This window comes from Etheostoma spectabile, chromosome 5 (assembly GCF_008692095.1).
Source record: "Etheostoma spectabile isolate EspeVRDwgs_2016 chromosome 5, UIUC_Espe_1.0, whole genome shotgun sequence".
Taxonomy (NCBI): domain Eukaryota; kingdom Metazoa; phylum Chordata; class Actinopteri; order Perciformes; family Percidae; genus Etheostoma; species Etheostoma spectabile.
The window spans coordinates 9,174,047-9,195,602 of NC_045737.1; the positions used below are offsets into that span (position 1 = coordinate 9,174,047).

The following is a 21,556-nucleotide window of genomic DNA, read 5'->3' on the forward strand; positions in this document are numbered from 1 at the left end:
GAGCAGATTTTTTTAATTAGGGGTTGTACTACTGCATGTTTAACCTGTTTAAATACACTTGAAAATATATGATTTTCTTGCCTAAATTTTTACCCCCTAAAACATGCTGCAGTTTCCACATGCTTTGGCCCTCTGGGATGACCCTGAGTTCATTGTGAAGCTAACACTTTCAATTTGTTGTTTCTAGTGGCATTGTGACACTAGGCCTTACTGACACAGAGCTACAGAGGTTAGAACACAGAATTTCTATTTCCGTCCAAGTAAATCATCTGAAAAATTAATAAAAATCTCTACTGTAAGCATATTACAACTGCTATATACTAAAATAGTACCCTAGCCACATGTCTCAACTTAGAACAGAAAAAATCCAGAAGAAAATTACTTATAAAATGGATTTTATATGAATGTTTTTCTACAGATATGTCTGTGCGTTTGTCTCATTTCTAATTTCTAAAAAAGCCAAAAAAGTGCTAAATACAAAACTTCTGAAATACAAAAACACATCTACATCACTCACACATATACCTGAAAGAAGTACATACATAGATTTATAGGAATAAGTAATCATAATTTGATGAAATGGTGAAATGCCATAAAAAGGCATTATTTTTGGTTTGAATGGGCTGGAGACCCTCTCAGGGAAAGTTTTTGTTGGCCATGTTTGATATCAATCGACTCGTCTTCTGATTGGCTACACAGGGATGCCAGTTTTATGACCTCTTTCTCTTACTGGTCGGATCTGCTGTCAGTTTTTCCCACGTGGGCCCAATGGGGAATGTGGGATTTGATTGGCTGGTCTGAAGGCTTTCTTGAGATAGGCTTATGCTATTGGTTGGGGACAGATATCAGTGGAAAGGGCAGAAGCCAGAGATTCCGACCGTGCCCGGAGGGACACACAGGGACGCACAGGGGAAAAGATACACGCGATCAAAACCGAGAAATGATGAGCTATCTAGATTTCTCTACGTCGAAACTTGGCCAGAAACTACCAGATTGTGAGGGGACCAGATAATTATGGATTACAAGGCTTGGATATTCTAATAGCTTGGAGTGTTTACGAAGTAGGAATACCACGTTTTCGGCGATCTTTCACCGCTGTGATTAAAGACACGAGGAGACAGGTAGGGATGCACGCTCATTTTATACTCGAATCTTTCGGTCTTTCTTTACTTCAGAACATGATTATAACCGTTGTGAGTCACCTTATGCTTTGTGTGTGGGCTCGATGGAATCATGAGACTTTAAGCTTTCTAATGGTGTGCTGCACGACCGTGTTGGTGACAATTCATGGAAGAAAACACGTTGTGGACAAACCGGTACCGGTTGAGGAACCGAACGCTCAGAGAAGTTAAAATGTCCTTTAACATTTAAAAAAAAACACCTGCAGTTTGTCCTTATTCCACTTGCGCTCAACTCTACAGCACTCATGTCTGACAGCCTGAGTCATGTCATGTAGCCAGGGCTCAGTTTTAGTTTTAGGGTGCCTGGATTTTAATTGTCTAAAACGGTTTGGAAGGTAGAGTGAAACCATGAGCTAAGCTCCTCTGTGTTGCACACAGACTCAGGAATGATGGAGTTCTGACTGAAAGCAGCAGAGAACTGAACAGCAGTGGAAGGGTTAATCATGCGACAACGCTGGGTAGAAGCGCGAGGTTTAACTGGATTATAGGCAAGAGCAGCCTCAAATAATACAGGCATATGGTCAGAAAACACTGTGTCACATATCTTTAGATTAAAAACAGGCAGACCATATGATAAAACAAGATCAAATGTGTCCATGTTCTTGTGTGGCTCCAGACACAGATTGCACAAGATTAAAAGAATCAATGAGGTTTAAAAAACCCTTTGCCATGGGGTTATCCGGACAACACACATGAACATTAAAATCCCCAACAATAAGAACACGGTCTTATTTAGGCATGATTTCAACAAGGAAATCAGAAATTCCTTATTGTACTTGGGAGGCCGATAGACCACAGCACACAACACTGTGTGAGAGTGACCAAGGTCAAGTAAGCTCAGTTCAAAGCTGGTGAAAAAGTATAATAGCAATAGCTGCTTACATTTATAATGACTCATATACAGTCGCTATTCCTCCTCCTCGGCCTGACGTCAGCGGGCATTTAAAGTAGCAGCAATCATTAGGTAAAAGTTCAGTGAAAGCGCTGGACTCAGCAACACTCAGTCATGTCTCAATCACACAGAGAAAATCCAATCCTTGGGATGTGAAGAAGCCCTTTAAGACAAAAGTCTCGTTCGCTAGTGATCTAGCATTTACCAGGCCAATCCTGGCAGGGAACCGGACCCAGAGGCCCGAGTTGTGGTGATTTATCCCGTACCAGCGGGGACGAGGAGAGAGGGGGCGCTAGTGAGCCATTTTTGTGCGCCTATTCCCAAAACCCTTAAAATACGAAAGTTTTCACCAGACTTGATGCTTATACCAATTTTGGTGAGTTTTTGAGTATGTAAAGCCCCTCAAAAAGGCAACTTATTTGCTGGATAAAGAATAATAATAATTCCTTGTGTTTCAATAGGCCTTCGCTGCTGTCTGCGCTCAGGCCCTAACTAGATGGCAGGTTATTTTGCTTAACCCTTGTAAGGTATTCAGGTCAAATTGACCCATTTCAAATTTTACAAGAAGAAAAATGGTACAAGTTAAATTTTTTCTACTTGGAAAAAAAATGGCCTTACTTTATTTTCTGTGATAAACATGTATTCCTGACTCAATTCAAAAAATGATTCTGGATATGACCACTAATGTTTTTCCATAGTGGATTTTTAACATGAATTATAACCTTGTGACAAAAAATGAATCCCACGTCCATTTTTAATTGTGTGCAAGTAGAGACTGATTGCATTCCCTAAACATATATGTGATCTCAATTGTTAGAACTTGAGATGAAGACAATATTTGTTAATAGACTATGAAGTAAAATTTTATTTCAGAATTGTTTTTAATCCCTAAATAAGTCACGAGTCAATTTGACCTGAGGGATACGAGAGGGTCCCGAAAGTGAAGACAATACAAGGGTTAAGTTTCCAATTGACTAAATATTTAAGTTATTGTTACATTATGATGTTAATAAATGTTTTAAATTTTACAAATGTAGTGTGGTACATTGCGAACAAAGGTCAGATGTTGTATTGCAAGTTTAGTCTTAAAAGGACATAGCAACCTGCGCTTTAAAAAAAATAAATGTGAAAATTGAGAATCAAATCGTGAACTTTGAAAATGTAAATCAAGGATTTGGAGAATAGTGACACCCCTACCAGATATAGTAATCACCAAAAAGGACAAGGCAATCAAATTCCAACAGTAAACCAGCTTGACAGAAATAAATGAAGTCATCAACTCTCCTGACTTAGAAAAGATGTTTGTTGTATCAACCAGCACACAGTGACATCTGTACAACGATTTGTCTCTATTGTTTACATAATACAGTATGTATCTTGATATAATGACTCCAATAAAACAGCACAGGTTAACAGATGTAATGAACAGAATATGTGGACTGGGATTGAAGACATGACAATGAAAAGGCATTAAAGCAAGGCAGCTGCTTGAAGACATCATGAACAGGTATCAATTTTGCAGACTACAATCTGAATGGAGGCCACAGTAACAGCATACACAACAACGGGAATGGAGGGGGCCCTTCTAACGTGTTGCAGCCAGAGGTTGAAAGACCTAGGGATACAAAACCTAGTTTACATACGGCCTTCTCTGCTCTTAATTACTAAGATGGTAGGTGACATATGTTTCTTTGTTCTTCTTTTAAAGACACTAAGTGTCACACACAAATGAATATCCAATAACAGATAATCTATGTCGAACATTAAACAAGGGATCTAGTATTGAGTTAAAAAGGCATACAACGTAACTTAATTGTATCTACTGAATAAATAACCCAATAATTCTCTATGAGATCTTGCTCTCATCAGAGCTGATTGACAGGGTAGCAAAAGACACTCCTGGCAGAATCTAGGGAGAGGCTGCAACAGATGGGGTGGCGGCCTGAATATGGCTTGAATCCCCCCTTCCCCCCAGGAGGGCAACCCCTGTCCTGGATGCAACACCAACCAGCAGGGACATGGATGAACAGAACCAAACTCTCACTAGGCCTGCTGAGAGTTTCTTTCTGAATTACATCATCATTAACAACAGCAACCAAAAAAACAATTACAAACACACCCATGCCACTAGATTTGAATGCTTTTTTTTATCATGTTTTGTTCAAAAGAGTATTTGTCGTTGGGTTTATTGCAAAACTGGGTGTAGCCTAATCCTGGAATGAAACTTTTCAGTCATCCTTTGCTGCCTGGCCCTGGAGCCATGTCCTACACAAGGCAGCCAGAATACAGCTGCTATTCACAAGAGTCATACAACAAGCTGCCTCTCACTGTCCCTGTCTACTCCTCTGTTCACACTTGAAAAAAGCTGAAGCTATAGTCAGTATATTGAAATTCCAGCTTCCTGTTATGGCAGGAACGTTACTTCAGTAAGGAAGTAAGCACACAGCTGTCATAGGCATTTCATACACTACTGTTTGTTTGACTTCATTCAAGTTATCTTGGAATAACTTACATTATTAAAACTAAAATTCCTTGTTATAAGAGGTGTTCCATGAAAGTTTCTAAAAACACAATTATTTCCATGACCATTGCAGTAGGACACGTCTGTCTGATCGGTGTTATTGGTGTATAGGCTCTTTAGTCTTTTTTTTTTTTTATTATTTTCCAAGTGATTTCTATATTACTTAAATTGCCTGGTTTTATTTGCCCATGTCCTGAAATGTTGGAATTATGGGTCAACCATTTAAACTAAAGAACTTTATAAATAAAGTTTATAATTTGTATTATACATAACGTTCACATTTCAAATGTGATTTAATTTAGTATGCTCATTAACGGCAAACGTTTAATAACCTGAATAAAATATCTACATTGGAATAAATTACAACCAAAATGGAAACTACTTGTCAACTAAATGGATGGTGGTTAGTTTTCATCGCTTAACTGCTGTAATAAAGCCGGTTGTTAGTGATATTAGCTAGGTAGCTAGTGTTAGCCGTTAAGCTAATAAGCTAATGTTCCTCTATGGCAAAACTAACGTTAGCTTGGTTAGCAAGTTAGCTAGCTTAACTAATGTTACGTTCCAAATCCGTGATGTAATAAATCATTTAGGTAGCTATACAACGGCACTAACGTTGGTGTTTTAGCTTCGTTCATTTCCAATTGAACGCATCTGATATTATCTAACGAAATGAAATAACCGCTAAAGACAAATCTCTCTTGAATTGCAGAGAAGCTAACAAAGGTAAGAGCTCATTCAAACGCTTTGGCCATGTTGCAGCACTCCGCCCTGACAGCTTATATTAATGTTTTCGTGTAGCCAACGTGAACGTTAGCTAGCTACACCAGTACCGCAGCAACAAAGATCCCCTAACAACTTGTACAGTGCGACCGAGGGGGGAAGAATGGACAGGGCGAAACTTACCATCACTGCGCTTTATCTCCACATAAGTACCAACGACAATCTTCCCAAAACACGACGCCATCCTACATTACTTAAACAATTAACAGAAACAGGACTACAGACTTATTGTGAGCAATGTAAATGCAGCTTCTTGTGTTTGCCAGTCTTAAGTCGGGTTAGGAAGATGCAGGCAACAAAACGAGCTAGCATTACGTAGCAACCAAGAATAGCAAAGTATTTCCTGGACTGTATTTTTCAAAATAAAATCAGAATTAGCTTTATTGCCAAATTGAGTTTTCCCTTGCATGGAATTCGCCCTGGTGTGTTTGGTGCATACAATAAAAATGTGAAAAATGATACATGTAAGAACATGAACATAGAAGAGGAATATGTACAATGTTACTGTTTTTAAGCCTGCGTAAAGTCCAGAATGTTGTATAACGTGTTAATAACGTGTAGTGACTGTCGATGGGATCTTTTTTTGCAGATCATATTAACAGTATTTTTTACAAAACAAAAAACAACAACAGCACAGGGAGGATTTGCTCCACTGTGCACATCAAAATACAGCTTTCAGTTCATAAAAATAAATAACCAACTTGCATCATGTGGCAATGTTGTTTATAGTATTCATCAGGAGATGAGAAGTCTTTAAAGTTTAAATAAATGATATACAGAGTCAAAGAAAGTCTAAAATTAACCTTAAAACAAGTTTTTGGTGGGAAGAAACTGAAGTTTTCTGGCCTTGTGAATATGATGATTTCCCAAAAGACTCAACAATTTTATCACACATTCAACTTCCTTGTTATTTGACTGTCCCTTCAAAAATAAGACCATAGGCCTACATTCTGTTTATAGGGACCTAGACCTTATCTGCGTCCAAAAGTTACTTAAATGAGTACAAGCATAAAATAAATAAGACAAGGACTCAATCTCCTCGTTACAGAAGGAGCATGCAGGGGAAACATTTGATCTAAATTTATTAAAAATTCATTGCATGGATAATTACTGTGTAAAATTGTAATATGAGTTTCTTAAATCGTATTGGGCACTACAAATCTATTAAATGCAGTCCAAATAGTCCTGCTAATGTCAGGAAACATTAATTTCCAACGACAAAAGAAAATGGGACCCTGACTTTGAATAGAAATAATTACACTTCTGCTATAAGCATAGCTACAAGAACATTCCTCAAGAACCCACAGCCACAATCTAGGAATCATCCTCACGGAAGGTTCATCTAAAAATTATGCTTTAATGAGAATCAGCAGATTAGTGGATATACTTTTAAGAACTCTGGAATGTTGAGTTCAGGAAATGTCCAATCCTCTGTGTTGAATAAACTCGTCATAGGTAGCTACAGTAGGTCCCCCGTCTCATTTAGAAGTTCAGAAATTAACACAAAACCTTGGTCATATTTTCTAGAATTGTTAGACTTTTATTGTCACAGGAGAGATGATAACATGAAAGGGGGGAGAGAGGGAATGACATGCAGCAAAGGGCCACAGGTCAGAGTTGAACCCACGGTTGCTGCATCGAGGAGTAAACCTCTACTTATGGGCAGCTGCTCTACCAACTGAGCTAACCTGGCCACTAGGGTCATATTTCTATGTACAACATGTTGATAGTTCCATTAAACACATGTGTGTGTGTGTGTGTGTGTGGAGAGAAGTTGTGCTTGAAAGCATTCTTCCATGTCTCGAGGGCTTGTTTATGGTAGTTGGCAAGTTTGACAGTTAGTTTTACCTTGGAGAAAATTACAGGAAAGAAAAAACCTTAAACCACCACACTTGTCAAACACCAAGTTGGGAATAATAAGCCAAAGTGAATAATTCTGAACTAAAACGTTTAGCCAATAAATCTTAAAAATTCTATTTATAGTTTTAAAAACCAAAACATTAAGGCCTCCTTCTGAATGCTGTAAAATAAGTGTGTTCCTCTTTATATACTTGGTCTTAAATTTCCAAATGAATTTGAATAAGAGTGAGTCAATAGCTGCAGACGTTTTCTGTTCAACATACAGTGGTCTGCAAAAGTTTGGGCAACCTTGTTAATTTCCATGATTTTCCTTCATAAATCGTTGGTTCTTAGGATAAAAAAAATCAGTTAAATATATCATATAGGAGACAAACACAGTGATATTTGAGAAGTGAAACGAAGTTTATACCATTTACAGGAAGTGTGCAATAATTGTTTAAACAAAATTAGGCATGTGCATAAATTTGGGCACTGTTGTCATTTTACTGATTTCACAATCTTTAGAACCAATTATTGGAATTATTGGTTTGGGAAACTCAGTGACCCTTGACCTACATACACAGGTGAACCCAATTATGAGAGAGTATTTAAGGGGGGGGCAATTGTAAGTTTCCCTCCTCTGTGAATCTTCTCTGAAGAGTAGCGACATGGGAGTCTCAAAAGAACTGTCACATGAACTGAAAACAAAGATTGTTCACTATCATGAATTAGGGGAAGGATACCGAAAGCTGTCTAAGAGATATCAGTTGTCTGTTTCGACAGTTAGGAACATAGTCAGGAAATGGAAGACCACAGGCACAGTTCAAGTTAAGGCTCGAAGTGGCAGACCAAGGAAAATCACGGATAAACAGAAGCGAAGAATGGTTAGAACAGTCAAAGTCAACCCACAGGCCAGCACCAAAGACATACAACATGATCTGTGCGCAGATGGAGTCATTGTGCACCGTACAACTATTGCGCGCACTTTACACAAGGAGATGCTGTACGCAAGAGTGATGCGGAGGAAGCCTTTTCTCCGCCCACATCACAAACAAAGCCGCTTGAGGTATGCTAAAGCACATTTGGACAAGCCGGCTTCCTTTTGGAATAAGGTGCTGTGGACTGATGAAACTAAAATTGAGTTATTTGGACATAACAAGGGGCGTCATGCATGGAGGAAAAACAACACAGCATTCCTAGAAAGACACCTGCTCCCTACAGTAAAATTTTGGTGGTGGTTCCATCCTGCTGTGGGCCAGTGTGGCCAGTGCAGGGACTGGGAATCTTGTTAAAGTTGAGGGACGCATGGATTCCACCAAATATCAGCAGATTCTGGAGACCAATGTCCAGGAATCAGTGACAAGGCTGAAGCTGCGCCGGGGCTGGATCTTTCAACAGGACAATGACCCTAAACACTGCTCAAAATCTACTAAGGCATTCATGCAGAGGAACAAGTACAACGTTCTGGAATGGCCATCTCAGTCCCCAGACCTGAATATTATTGAAAATCTGTGGTGTGACTTAAAGAGAGCTGTCCATGCTCGGAAACCATCAAACCTGAATGAATTAGAGGTGTTCTGTAGAGAGGAATGGTCCAAAATACCTCCAACCAGAATCCAGACTCTCATAGGAAGCTATAGGAAGCGTTTTAGAAGCTGTTATTTCTGCAAAAGGGGGATCTACTAAATATTGAGTTATTTTTTTTTGATTGTGGTGCCCAAATTTATGCACATGCCTAATTTTGTTTAAACAATTATTGCACACTTCCTGTAAATGGTATAAACTTCGTTTCACTTCTCAAATATCACTGTGTTTGTCTCCTGTATGATATATTTAACTGATTTTTTTTTATCCTAAGAACCAACGATTTATGAAGGAAAATCATGGAAATTAACAAGGTTGCCCAAACTTTTGCAGACCACTGTATAAAGATAAAGCTGGAAACATCAATCTGGATAAGACTTCCGCCTTAGAAAGTAAAACACGCCCCAAAACAGTAAGGTCTCTTTGCAACAACAAACAGTTAAAAAGGTTTTGGTTTAGGTAAATGTAAAATGTTAGGTAAATGTTGAGATATCCTTTTATTTGTAGATTTACTAGTAGCGATTCCCAAATAAAAGGAAAGGATATCAGAACAACGTACTTATTTTTGATGAGTATTACAGTGATTCATGAGTCAAAGAATGGTTAATGAATTCTGAATGAAATATTCTAGTCACTTCTTTTTTCTTATGTGGCCTATGTATTATTTATGTCTACATGCCTATTCTTATTCAAAATCACTGTGGGTCTGCAACCTGTCCCTCAATCTGCATGCACTGGGCAGAAGACAGACAAACACCCTGAGCAGTTCACCAGTTCACCACAATATTGCTCCGTTCTCTTGTATTGTGTTGTAGTTAACACACATCCAACATTGTGACTTCCATACACTAATTTCATGTGTTTTATGAGTCTTGATATAATGCATTTTACCACTTGCCCTTGACCCTTATGCACACCATTGCAAGAAAAAAATCTAAGCCCATGTCACAGGGCTCAAGATCTTTCTAGAACCTACCAGGTCCCCCTGTGGTCATGCAGCTGTCAGTCACCCCACTCTCTATACACACACCTCTTTAAACCCCCCTCCCGCCACTTTTGCGTCAGGCATTTGCTGGTGTCTTCTCAGCTGTCTGTGCCCTAAATAGACCTTATCAGGAGCGGACCAACTTTGAGGGGGTCATTCTCACAGACTTCCTTAAATGCAAAATAAATTGTATTCATAAAGCCTTGAATAATTCAAAGACACTGGATTTATATTTGTTGCAACACAAGTAATCATGGTCTTTACAATGTATTCATACATATAATAACCTTTGGTACAAAGTTGTTCTTTGGGATTTGTATTGTGGTTGTCGTTAACCCCTATGTGTGATGGATGATACACCTTGGTTCTGTCCAACCTCACTGAGATCCACTGTAAATATAAATGAGGTGTTGTTGGGGGAGGTACCATAAGAAAGAAAAACTTTGTGACAAACATTAGGGACTTGAGATCCAGACCATCTATGCCAAGCAAGTGACACAGCACACAATCGTTAAGGTACTGTACAACTTCAACAGAGATCTGTTGTTTTTTTCTTCATTTAAGTGAGATTCAGGTATGCAGTGGGTACTTAGGAAAAGTAGGGGGATAGGCTGTGCTTAGATGATAGGAGATGGTGTCTGTCAATTGGGAACGTGGCATTTGTTACTAGGCTCCAACTGGGGTACGAGGCCATGCCCAAATAAGGCCTGAGGGGAGGCCATTTAAAGTTAGAGATAACATGTGCATGGCCATTTGCTACGAGAGACTCAGGTCAGCAGGACACTGATTATTACCAACAATGGTAAGAATGAAAACATTTCTAATGCAATAGTATTACATCTTATGCTCACATATTACTATTTTCCTGGAAGAATTTAAAATAAGGGTCTGTACATACACATACATGCCATACATAGATGTTTTGAACGGATTCTTTTCTTCTATTATAATGCTTTTTACCTTTGAAATGACAAAAAAAGTGTAAAACTGTTCTGCAAATAGTTTTTTAATCATTGTCTTATTTAAAACATTTGTACAAAATAGGGTTTTGCATCCCAAATTTCTGGGATTGAAATGTGGTTTGGGTATGAGGCTGTGGTGGCCTTATTAAAGTTAAAATACTACATTTACTTTTGATTGACTGATGACACTGAAATTGTTGGTTGGTTGGATTATACATTAAAAGACAAAGTTATATGATCTGTAGATCTTTATGTCATAACTGATAATCTCTATGTCTACCAGATGGGAGACCCAATCCAGTTAAAAGACGAGGGAAACAAACACTTCCAGGCAGGAGAAACAGACAAGGCTATTGAGTGCTACACTAAAGCCATAAAGGCCTGCAAGGACAAAAAAGTGCTTGCTGTCATTTACAGGAACAGATCTGCATGCTACCTAAAACAGGTAAGCAGTTTGGTAAAGTAGCACAAAACAAACATATACCAAATAGATTATATTTGCAATTTCCTTTGCACATTTAGACTTTTATTTAGATGTTTCTGGTTTTCTTACAGGAAAATTATGCCAATGCAGCATCTGACGCATCTAAAGGTAGAGTAACACATACAGAATCAAACCAAATAATAGCAGCAATGATACCAAAATCATTAAACCAAAGGCCATAAGCTCATCATAACCCTTTCTTTCTCTTTGACAGCAATTGATGTTGATGCAGCTGATATAAAAGCCTTGTACAGGCGTTGCCAAGCTCTGGAGAAATTAGGAAAACTGGACATGGCCTTCAAAGATGTGCAGAGATGTGCCACAATCGAACCAAAGAATAAGACCTTCCTGGAGACTCTCCGCAGGCTAGGAGCAGAAATCCAGGCCAAGGTCAGAATTAAAAAGAACAATACACTCACCCATTAATCACTCACAACACTAAATCAGCACTGCTACATGCATTCAACAAGGATCTTACTGCTGAAAAATCAGATTAGTTGAGATAGCTTTGGTTGTGGCATTATAAACTAGAAAATTCCGCAGAAATTTTATCAGTGTGCCTGCTATTGGGGCCCATCCACACACACACACAATGGAAACATCAGTTAGGAGTCAGTTGGTCAACATGGTTTCCCTAGCGTGAAAACGTTAAGTCTGATAGACTCCATAGTTACATGTCTGCGATTGGCACAAGATTTCCTACATTTTGACCAACTATGATGTATAAAGAGGTAGAACTGGAGGAGAGAGAGCAATCGTACTGCAGCCCCCCCCCCCATCTCTCACTATCCACCACATACACACACATTGGAAACGTCAGTAAGGAGTCAGTTGGTCAACATGGCCTCCAGGGAACAGGGTCATGATAGGTGTGTGTGTGTGTGTGGGGTGTGTGTGTGTGTGTATGTGTGTGTGTGTGAGTGTGGTTTGTATGTGGTGTGTGTGTGTGTGTGTGTGTGTCTGTGTGTGTCTCTCTGTGTGTGTGTGTGTGTGTGTGTGTGTGTGTGAGTGTGGTGTGTCTGGTGTGTATGTGGTGTGTGTGTGTGTGTTTGTGTGTCTGTGTGTGTCTCTCTGTGTGTGTCTGTGTGTGTGTGTGTGTGTGTGTGTCTCTGTCGTGCTGCAGCCCCTCCCCTCTGTGCTCTCAGTAACAGAACCTGTTGCTATGGTGATATCCTCAAAGTAGGGGCCAGAGTCTTTCTTTCAATGATTAGTATCTGCAGTTTGTGAGCCTAGCGCGAAAAGTTTTACTCCGATAGACTCCATAGTTACATGTCTGCGATCAGAACAAGATTCACTACATTTTGACCAATAATGAAGTCTAAAGAGATAGAACTGGAGGAGTAAGAGCAATTTGTTTGGGGAAAAAATCACTGAATCGGACTCCAGCTGCATGGTTTTCTCATGATTTCTCTCGACAGTTGGTAGATCACAGCCAACAATTTAAGTCCGATAGTCTCCATATTTACATGTCTGCGACCGGAACAAGATTCCCTACATTTTGACCAATAATGAAGTCTGAAGAGTTAAAACTGGAGGCGAGAGAGCAATTTGTTTGAGAAACTTCCAGATATTCGTATCACAGCCTCCCACTCTGTCTCCCACTCTAGCTCTGAACATTCCACCACATACACACACATTGGAAAATCTGAGACGGTCTGAAAACGGGACGAAACGTAAACTGGGATCTGGGAGAAACCGTGGTTGATACCTGAAAGCCCATTCAGCCCAATAAAGAGCAAAGTCTTGTCTCCGGTTTAAACTTTTAATCATGTTTCTACGTTAAAGTAAGGCGATGCAGCACGGTCCCAAAGAGGGGGGGTTTGGAGCATTGTTGAGCGATTTCCCGAGCATTTCCCATTCATGTCTATGGGACATTTTTGGCCGTATTTTTGCCGATTTCGGTAAAACCACGCGGCAAATCTTGTTGAAAAGTCATAGCACACCATTCCCGATCAATACCCACATTTCGGTGTATTGTGTGTGCGCGTGTTGGCAACGCTCCGGGACTAGTAGCGCGCCAAAAAACAGGCGGAATAATAATAATAAGTATGGGCAATAATAGTCATTGTGCCAATTGCTGCTTATGCAGCACATTGGCACACTGAATAAATGTTTTTTTTAAATAATAAGAACTGACAGATGGACTTATACCGCACCACAAAGTGATGGATTTGGATATGCCAGCCTCAGGAAATGATAATAATTCTTATTTTGATTCTCCACAGCTCAAGACAACATTCTCCACAGATTCGAGGGTACAGAACATGTTTGACATTCTCCTTGATGAAGAAATGGAAACGGAAAAGAGGGAAAGAGTGGGTATTTTTTGTATTTTGAAGCAAAAACATTGATGGACCTTTCTTTTTTTATTGTTTGCTTGTGGACTGTGGATGTTGTTGTTTGAATGTGGCTATATATGCCCAGTTATGGTCTAATTTCTGCCACTATTGTTTTTATGTCTAGGCTGCCAACAACTTGATTGTGCTGTCAAGAGAGGATGCTGGAGCAGAGAGAATCTTCCAGAATAATGGAGTGCCTCTGTTGCTCAACATGATAGAGTCAGGCAAACGAGAAATGATCCTGGCTGCTGTTCGTACTTTGTCAGGAATGTGCACAGGACACAAAGCACGGGTGAGCGTAGAAAGGGAGTCAAGACAAAGACAAAGTGAAAATGAAAATCAAAAATATCATGGGAAGACAACTGCACCAACTGTGTAGCCTTTTTTCCAGACACAATCAGACATTAAACGTTCCACTTCTACCTATATGATGCCATTAGAAAAACTTAATAATATTATTTGCATTCACATTTTCGCAGAATGTACTTAGTGTTTATTTATTTTCCCTATCCCTAAACAGGCCATGGCCATTATTCACATGGTGGGCATTGATAAGATGTGCAGCATCATGGCTGTTGACAATGAGGAGATCGCTCTGGCAACCTGCAACCTCTTCCAGTGCATCAACGACGCCCTAACTGGTGGAGATAAAAGGGAATATGGGAAAGAAGAGGCCTTGGTTTTGGGTAAGGCTGAATCTATGAATCATCCATACCTGTACCAAAAAAATTTTTAGTATGGTAAATGATTCAGAGCTTATTTCTTAATCTTCAACCAAACCCCCCATAGTATCAGACAGAATGGAAAAGGAAAACCTCTGTTGCTAAGCTGCTGTTAGTATTTTTTCACAGCTTTACTGACAACATTTCTTTTATATCATCTGCAGATGCAGCTAAAGACCTAAAAACCATCCTCCTCTCTCTGTTGGAGATGGTTGCTAGTAAGAAGGTTCCTGGCCACGGCAGAGACCAGGCACTGAACCTCCTGAGCAGGAATGTACCTCGCACTACCAAGAAAGAGAAAGACAACTCCAAGACCCTCTTCACTATTGACCATGGTGAGCCAGAGCTGCATCGGGCCACTTATATGGTTTGAGCTACAGTCCTTTGCAGCCTCCCAGACTCCCTGATGATGTGTTTTTAACACATATATACAGTATTTATGCATATGCTGTATGTGTTTGTTCTCCAGGTCTGAAGAAGATCCTGAAGGTGTGCGGTCAGGTTCCCGAACTGCCGGACCAGCTGCCCATGACAGAGAACACACAGCTGATTGCCAGCGTGCTTCTTGATAAGCTCTATGACGACCTCATGTGTGACCCAGAGAGAAACAACTTCAGGGACATTTGTGATGAATATATAAAGTATGTCCATAACACTCAAAGATTTACCATTTACCAGTGTTGTAACCAGGCCTTTTTGAAGGGGGACCAAGAAAACATAATTGAAGCCATCTCTTATGCTTTTTTAAAAAATAATTCCTTGTCCTCCCTTCCTTTTCCACAGATCCAAAATTGACCCCAATGACATGGACAAGACCATTCATGCTGTCAACACTATCTCAGGGCTGCTTCAGGGTCCCTTTGATGTCGGTAACGCCCTGGTTGGACGGCAAGGCATAATGGAGATGATGGTGGCACTTTGTGGCTCTGAACGTGAGGTGGACCAGATGGTGGCTGTGGAGGCACTGATCCATTCCTCCTCGAAGATGAGCCGCGCCTCCTTCATCATCACCAATGGGGTCTCACTGCTGAAGGACATCTACAAGAAGACCAAGAACGAGAGGATTAAAATCCGTGCGTTGGTGGTGAGTGTGGCAAGGAAAGAATAAAATAGAGTAGAACTTTATTATTAAATGATGTTTGACCACAGCCCATGCACAGTCAACAATAATAAGGCAACACAATATGAAAATGTCACAGTTTGAAGTACATTAAGGCAGTAAAAGTGAAAACAGTGATCAGCTACCAATGGGCACAGAAGTCCTGTTGTTTACTTTGATACAAAAATAACATAAAAATGTCAGACTACACAACTTCCAGATTTTGTCTGTGTTTGATTGGTATGCATTGACATGTCCATGTCCTCTCCAGGGTCTCTGTAAACTGGGTTCAGCTGGAGGGGATGATTATGCTTTAAGGCAGTTTGCAGAAGGCTCCACTGAGAAGCTGGCCAAGCAGTGCAGAAAGTGAGTACTCACACAGACTGTTAAATTGGCTAGAATCAAGCAGTTTTATTGCCATATTAATGGAACAAATGTAGAAAATCTGTGAGGAAACTGATTCTAGTATCAGTATTTTCTTTAAATATATTCTAAATACCTACTTAGTTCATATTAAATGTTGATGCAACTTGGATGTAAGTCCTTACAATATGTTTATATTACCATAATATGATTACACTTTGCTATCGTGCCATTTCACAGCATCACTAAATACACATACTGTTTCCTTTTTTACTCTTCCAGGTGGCTCTGTAATCCCCAGATTGATACAAAAACAAGGAAGTGGGCTATCGAGGGTCTGGCTTATCTGACTAATGATGCTGACGTGAAAGATGACTTTGTTGAGGATGAGCCTGCCCTAAAAGCCATGTTTGAACTAGCCAAGGTATGAAAGTATCAGACAGAATGAAACATGCAGTGTATTTGATTAGACATTAGGAAAAACCTCACCGCTTTTTCTGTGTTTTTAGTCTACAGATAAGACAATCATATATTCGGTTGCTTGCACCCTGGTTAACTGCACCAACAGCTATGAAAAGAAAGAAATCATGCCTGAGCTTGTCCAACTTGCCAAGTTTTCAAAGCAGCACGTGCCTGAGCAACACCCCAAGGTAAACAAGGAATGAAAGAAAACTAAACCGTTACACAGCAGATCATATGTAAATTGACACACACTTTGCATACTTTCTTTTTTCTCAGGACAAGAAGGACTTTATTGACAAGAGAGTGAAAAGGCTGCTGAAGGCTGGAGTCACTTCAGCTCTTGCTGTCATGGTGAAAGCTGACAGCACCATCCTGACCAACCAGACCAAGGAGATGCTGGCAAGGTAGGAATGCAAAAAAAAAAAGATGTGTCATCAATTATTTCACATGCTTATTGGAATTCCCAAAACACACATGACTCATCAACGTGGTGTGAATCACATCAAGACAGCTACAACTGAGCTGATGAAAACGAATGGCTTTTTAATAGCAGTCATGCCATTCCCACTGTTCTACAGTGTTTTTCATCACCTCACAGACAATGACTTTTTATTTATTTCTAAATTAAATTGCAACATTGCTTCGAGATATATGACTGTTAATCCCTTTTTTTTTTTATTTATCTTCAGGGTGTTCTTGGCATTGTCACAGGATCCCAAAGATCGTGGTATTATTGTAGCCCAGGGTGGGGGAAAGGTGAGTGATAGGTTTGTTAAACATTGGATCTATGACATTTCACAAAGTCACAGAACATCTTTTCACCTGTTCAATCCCAAATCTGGACAGACATTACCTCAACAAGCAGGTTGTTGCAAAATATCATTTTTAATAAAAGAAAGCACTTGTGCAACTTGTGGTTGTGCCCTCAGGCTTTGATACCACTTGCACTAGAAGGGACAGAGGCTGGAAAGACGAGGGCCAGCCACGCCCTTGCCAAGATTGCAGCTATTTCCAACCCAGAAATTGCCTTCCCTGGTGAGAGGGTAAGCCATTCAACAGTAGTTGTTTTGTTCATTTCTATGGAAGTCCCCTTTGATATGACAGTGGGGGGGATGGGGAATGGGCAACCACATTGCAATCACCTGTTGACTGCAACTTTTTTGACTTCTGAAATTGCTTTTCTTTGCCTATGTTTCTTTGTCTCCTTCTATGCTTGGAGAAGATAGAAAATTAACTTTTTGATGCTGTTGGTGATTTCTGTTAGAAATATCATTATTGATGACTGTTCATTCCTCACTTTCAGAAGTATGTTTCTGAATTCAGTATGCATGTATCTCTGTTCACTTGATATTTGCCTCATGGTAGTTCAACAAATGGCTTTTTAAAATTCAATCTTCTGCCTATCTTGGCTGACAGGTGTATGAGGTGGTGCGACCTTTAGTTAGCCTCCTTCAAACAGATAAAGACGGAATGCAGAACTACGAAGCTCTGAGAGGCCTCACCAACTTGGCTGGTTTCAGTGAAAAACTAAGGTAACATTTTTCACCATTATTTCACTGTGATGCTTACAGTAGTAGCTCATTTTCTACATGACTTCACTGCAGCTTGCAGATTTTGTCTTAGTGTGGTGTTTCACCCTAACCGGCATCTGTTTTGTAGAGTAAAGATTGTGAAAGAGAAAGCTCTGCCAGAGATCGAGAACTACATGTTTGAAGAGCATGACCAGATCAGACAGGCTGCCACCGAATGCATGTGTAACCTTGTCACATGTAAACAGGTGAGAACAATAGCTTAAAAGCCTCACGCAATAATGTGAGAACACATGTACAGCTGTGTGTGTGTGTGTGCAGGTGTGGATGCATTGAAAATGTCCACTCTATGTGTCTCTATGTGTCTTAGGTCCAAGAGCGTTATCTGGAAGATGGCAATGATAAGCTGAAGCTAATCATACTGCTATGTGGCGAGGATGACGACAATCTTCAGATAGCTGCAGCAGGAGCTCTCGCCATGCTTACTGCTGCTGAGAAGAAGCTCTGCAAAAAACTGACCCTGGTGGTATGTACAACAGCGTTCAGTAGAGCTTTACCTGCAGCATATGAATTAGTGTGTCACATCAGAGTCAGCTTTGAAAGCATGTGTGTCCCATTATGAAAAAACGCCCAGAAGTTCCCTGGTTAGCTTTTCCTCTGGACCTGATAACTTTACAAAACCTGGCAGAATCCACAAGAAAAAAAAACTTGGTTAACACAAGACACAACATGTTTCTAATAGTATGTTCCAAAAAAAAGTAAAACGATAGGACCCATTTAAAGTTGAGAAGGACAAAATACTTACATTTCACTTGTTTATTTGACATTTGAACACATACCTTCATCAGAGGCATGAATTTGATTATTTTGTCCACCTCGACTTTAAATCTGAGATGTGCTACCATTTTTAGGAATATGCTTATTGGATTTTTGATCTATCACACCACTAAGTGTTCTACTGTTGAAGGGCAACCTCCTTTTCCTACATATCTCTACTAGCCTTTGTGACTTATCAGACGTTCAACCTTACTAAATGAGTCAGGGCCCAGTTGAATATGAATTGAGTGTCAGAGGGGGATACAATGACAGTGATGCTTCCGTTTGGGCCATCACGCAATGCTGCTTTTTTTAGTTGTATGGCAAGAGGTGCATTGTGTAAACAAAATGCATCTGTGTGGGCATCGTTTCACTCTTTGTGCCACTGCATGCATTTCACATTAACATTGAATAATTGGCAGTAAAAAGACTGATTTGGAAGAACTGAGATTTCAAATGCATTACGTCATTATTTAGTAATACCTTGTCACAAAATTTAGTTTTGTGGCACACTTGTGTGCTTTTGATGCACTTTTGTGGTGTCTCATGAAAAAGTTACTGAGAGAACACTGATGACGTCAGTTTTACATCATCAAGAGATATGTTTTTCTAACAAAGCTTCTGTTTTTCAAATGTCAACTGATCTCTCCCAACAGACCACCCAGTGGCTGGAGATCCTGCAGAGGTTGTGTCTTCATACCAACCCTAATGTTCAGCATCGTGGCCTTGTGGTTGTCTACAACTTGCTCAACTCAGACGACAGTGAGCTGGCCAAGAAGCTGATCGAGAGTGAGCTGCTGGAAATCCTCTCAGTGATTGGCAAGGCGGAGGACAATCCCAAGAGACAAGTGGCCATCGATGCAGCACGCACATGCCTGGTCAAAGCTATGGATCTTGGTCTCATCAAACCGTTCAGTAACCCTTCTTAAATTGCTGGCAAAAAGAAAAACCACAACAATGGACATCCTTCTTTATTTCCTTTTAAATACACACTTGTTTTCCACCACATCAAAGATATGAAAGTATTCTCCGACCTTTTTTAAATAATCTCTCACAATATAAATCAGTCAAGGGCTTCTGTGGTAAAATAAGAAGGATCTTTCCCATCAGAAAGCATCTCTTCTTAGTTTTGAGAAGAAGAAATGTATTATTTATAATTGTGCTGACCATTTTACATGTGTTTTTTTGCCACTATTTTTCTTAGAAAGGACACATTTCCTTAACCAGAAATACAAGACAGCCCAGCTTGTGACTTGACTCAGCACATAGTGGTAATATTGCTTTGCAGAGGAATACATGAAAGGCAATTGCATCATTTTTTATGACCAAATGCAAAGTGAGTTAAAAAAAAAAGCAAAACAAAAAGGTGAGCTAAGAAAAGTAATACATTGATTAAACCCAATAACAACAAAAACATCTGAATGTAATAAGGGCTAAAAATAGTTTTAAATTACACAACTTCCTTCTGTAACTTGCTTTGCCCTTTTGAAAACCTTTTGTTAAACTCAGTTGCCCTCAAATGTTTCAGACCAACTTCTTGTAAATTGCTGACATCTAGCAAGAAACTTTGTGACACAGTTTCTACAGAAATGCATCTTGCTTACTGGAACATACCACCGTTTCCTGTTTTTCTTTCATCATCTTTGCCCCTCACACTTTCTTTTATAATTCTATTCCTTGGGATGCGTTATGACCTTCTCTGTAAAGCCAGAATAAAAGGTGTTTCACAGCATCTTACTTCACCATTAATACAAGCAATACCACTCTTTCTAAGTTTGGACCTTCATTTTGTGATGGTGTTAAAAAGACGTCTCTGGCAAACCGTTTCCTATCTTTTGCTCAATATCTTTTTTTTTTAAAAGACAATTTTGGGGGCAGTTTTGGGCCTTCACTTCACAGGATAGAAGAAGATGTGAAAGGGTAGAGAGAGAGAAGGGGAATGACAGGCAGCAAAGGACTGTAGGTCGGAGTCAAACCTACGGCTGCTATATGTGCGCCTGCTCAACCAACTGATAATCCGTCCACTTATGCTCAGCATTTTAGGCAACTCCTCAGTTCGGAGAGGTTTTTTAACTCAACAAAGCATGCCGGGATCTCAAGTGTTCCTTAAAAATTACATTTTGACCACTCCATAATTTATAGGCTATATAACTGTTATGGTTAAGGTTTTAACTTAGAACTGCTTTGCCAATCATTGTCGTGGGTGTATGTGATTACTGCTGCTGAGGTGAATCAGAGTGCAGGGTGTCTAAAATGCACGTGACAGTTGGTCACTTCTCATTGTAGCCTGCATTCAAGTTAAATTACGTAACTCGTGTAATCATGTGAAGGCCTTAATTGACTCAAATAGGGTAGATCGTTAACTCTATGTGTATGGTAAAACTGCGCTGTGACAGGTGTCGTGCCAATGTAGGCTACTTATCCCCGCCAGGATCTGTATCCCCTGGCCGCGGGAGCGCGCATGCACACAGAGCGGATATTCTGCTGCCTTTCGAATTGTTTAACTGCTGCACTTTTAATTTACCTCTAAATGGAACAAATAGCGACGTGGAAGACTCGGCAGGGTTTTCCATAGTAACATGGGTCTCAGTTAACTACATAAATACGTGTATTTGTCTGTTACATTAAGGCGACGTGTGAATTGTTTATAGCGTCGTTTGCTATTATGGACTGATAGGCGTATCCTCCCTGTCCTCTAACGTGATTTCTGTTTTAATTTAATTTAGTTTAATATGGCTTTTCAATTAAACACTTTTTTTCACCTGTCTACCATATGAGTTACATAGGAGGTAGGCGTACGCAAAATATCAGACCGTTTTTCACCTATTATTTTGTGTGTCTGTCCTGTCATCATGGGTGTTATTTTTTGTGTTAACCAGGTCACAATAAACAACCTGACATAATTTAGAGAGGTCTGCTGTAGTCTATCAAAAGTTACATAGGGGGTACCCAATATATCAGGCTGTTTTTCACCTGATATTTTGTGTATCCCACCCCC

The 21,556-nt window shown here is 39.8% G+C and overlaps 2 protein-coding genes across 7 annotated transcripts in view; one reads left to right on the forward strand and one right to left on the reverse strand.

Moving 5' to 3' along the window:
* Positions 1–5,742, reverse strand: part of kif2a (kinesin family member 2A) — a 24,462-nt gene extending 18,720 nt beyond the window's left edge. For all 4 annotated transcript variants that reach the window (XM_032515695.1, XM_032515693.1, XM_032515694.1 and 1 more), the window contains exon 1: positions 5,498–5,742. In XM_032515695.1, the coding sequence (XP_032371586.1) occupies positions 5,498–5,558 (61 nt within the window). In that variant the 5' untranslated portion in view covers positions 5,559–5,742. The remainder of the gene's footprint in view (positions 1–5,497) is intronic.
* unc45b (unc-45 myosin chaperone B) lies at positions 5,099–19,894 on the forward strand. Of its 3 annotated transcripts, none has more exons than XM_032515672.1 (20): positions 5,099–5,317; positions 11,028–11,189; positions 11,300–11,336; positions 11,443–11,618; positions 13,454–13,543; positions 13,692–13,859; positions 14,088–14,253; positions 14,454–14,624; positions 14,759–14,930; positions 15,073–15,373; positions 15,660–15,754; positions 16,034–16,175; positions 16,261–16,401; positions 16,490–16,617; positions 16,903–16,969; positions 17,143–17,256; positions 17,630–17,745; positions 17,873–17,990; positions 18,113–18,268; positions 19,215–19,487. In XM_032515672.1, exons 2-20 carry the CDS (start codon positions 11,028–11,030, stop codon positions 19,485–19,487), a joined length of 2,793 nt encoding a protein of 930 aa, XP_032371563.1. In that variant the 5' UTR covers positions 5,099–5,317. The 3 variants fall into 3 exon arrangements, with proteins under 3 accessions (XP_032371563.1, XP_032371562.1, XP_032371561.1); XM_032515671.1 differs by lacking the exon at positions 5,099–5,317 and adding an exon at positions 10,142–10,298; XM_032515670.1 differs by lacking the exon at positions 5,099–5,317 and adding an exon at positions 10,372–10,584 and having other exon boundaries at positions 19,215–19,894.
* Positions 19,895–21,556: the final 1,662 nt, after the last annotated feature.

Bases quoted from the DNA above. Each gene is read 5' to 3' on its own strand.
- unc45b (XM_032515670.1), top strand. The intron at 11,190-11,299 runs GTAAGCAGTTTG...GTTTTCTTACAG, and splicing joins CTGCATGCTACCTAAAACAG to GAAAATTATGCCAATGCAGC. The intron at 16,618-16,902 runs GTAGGAATGCAA...ATTTATCTTCAG, and splicing joins ACCAAGGAGATGCTGGCAAG to GGTGTTCTTGGCATTGTCAC.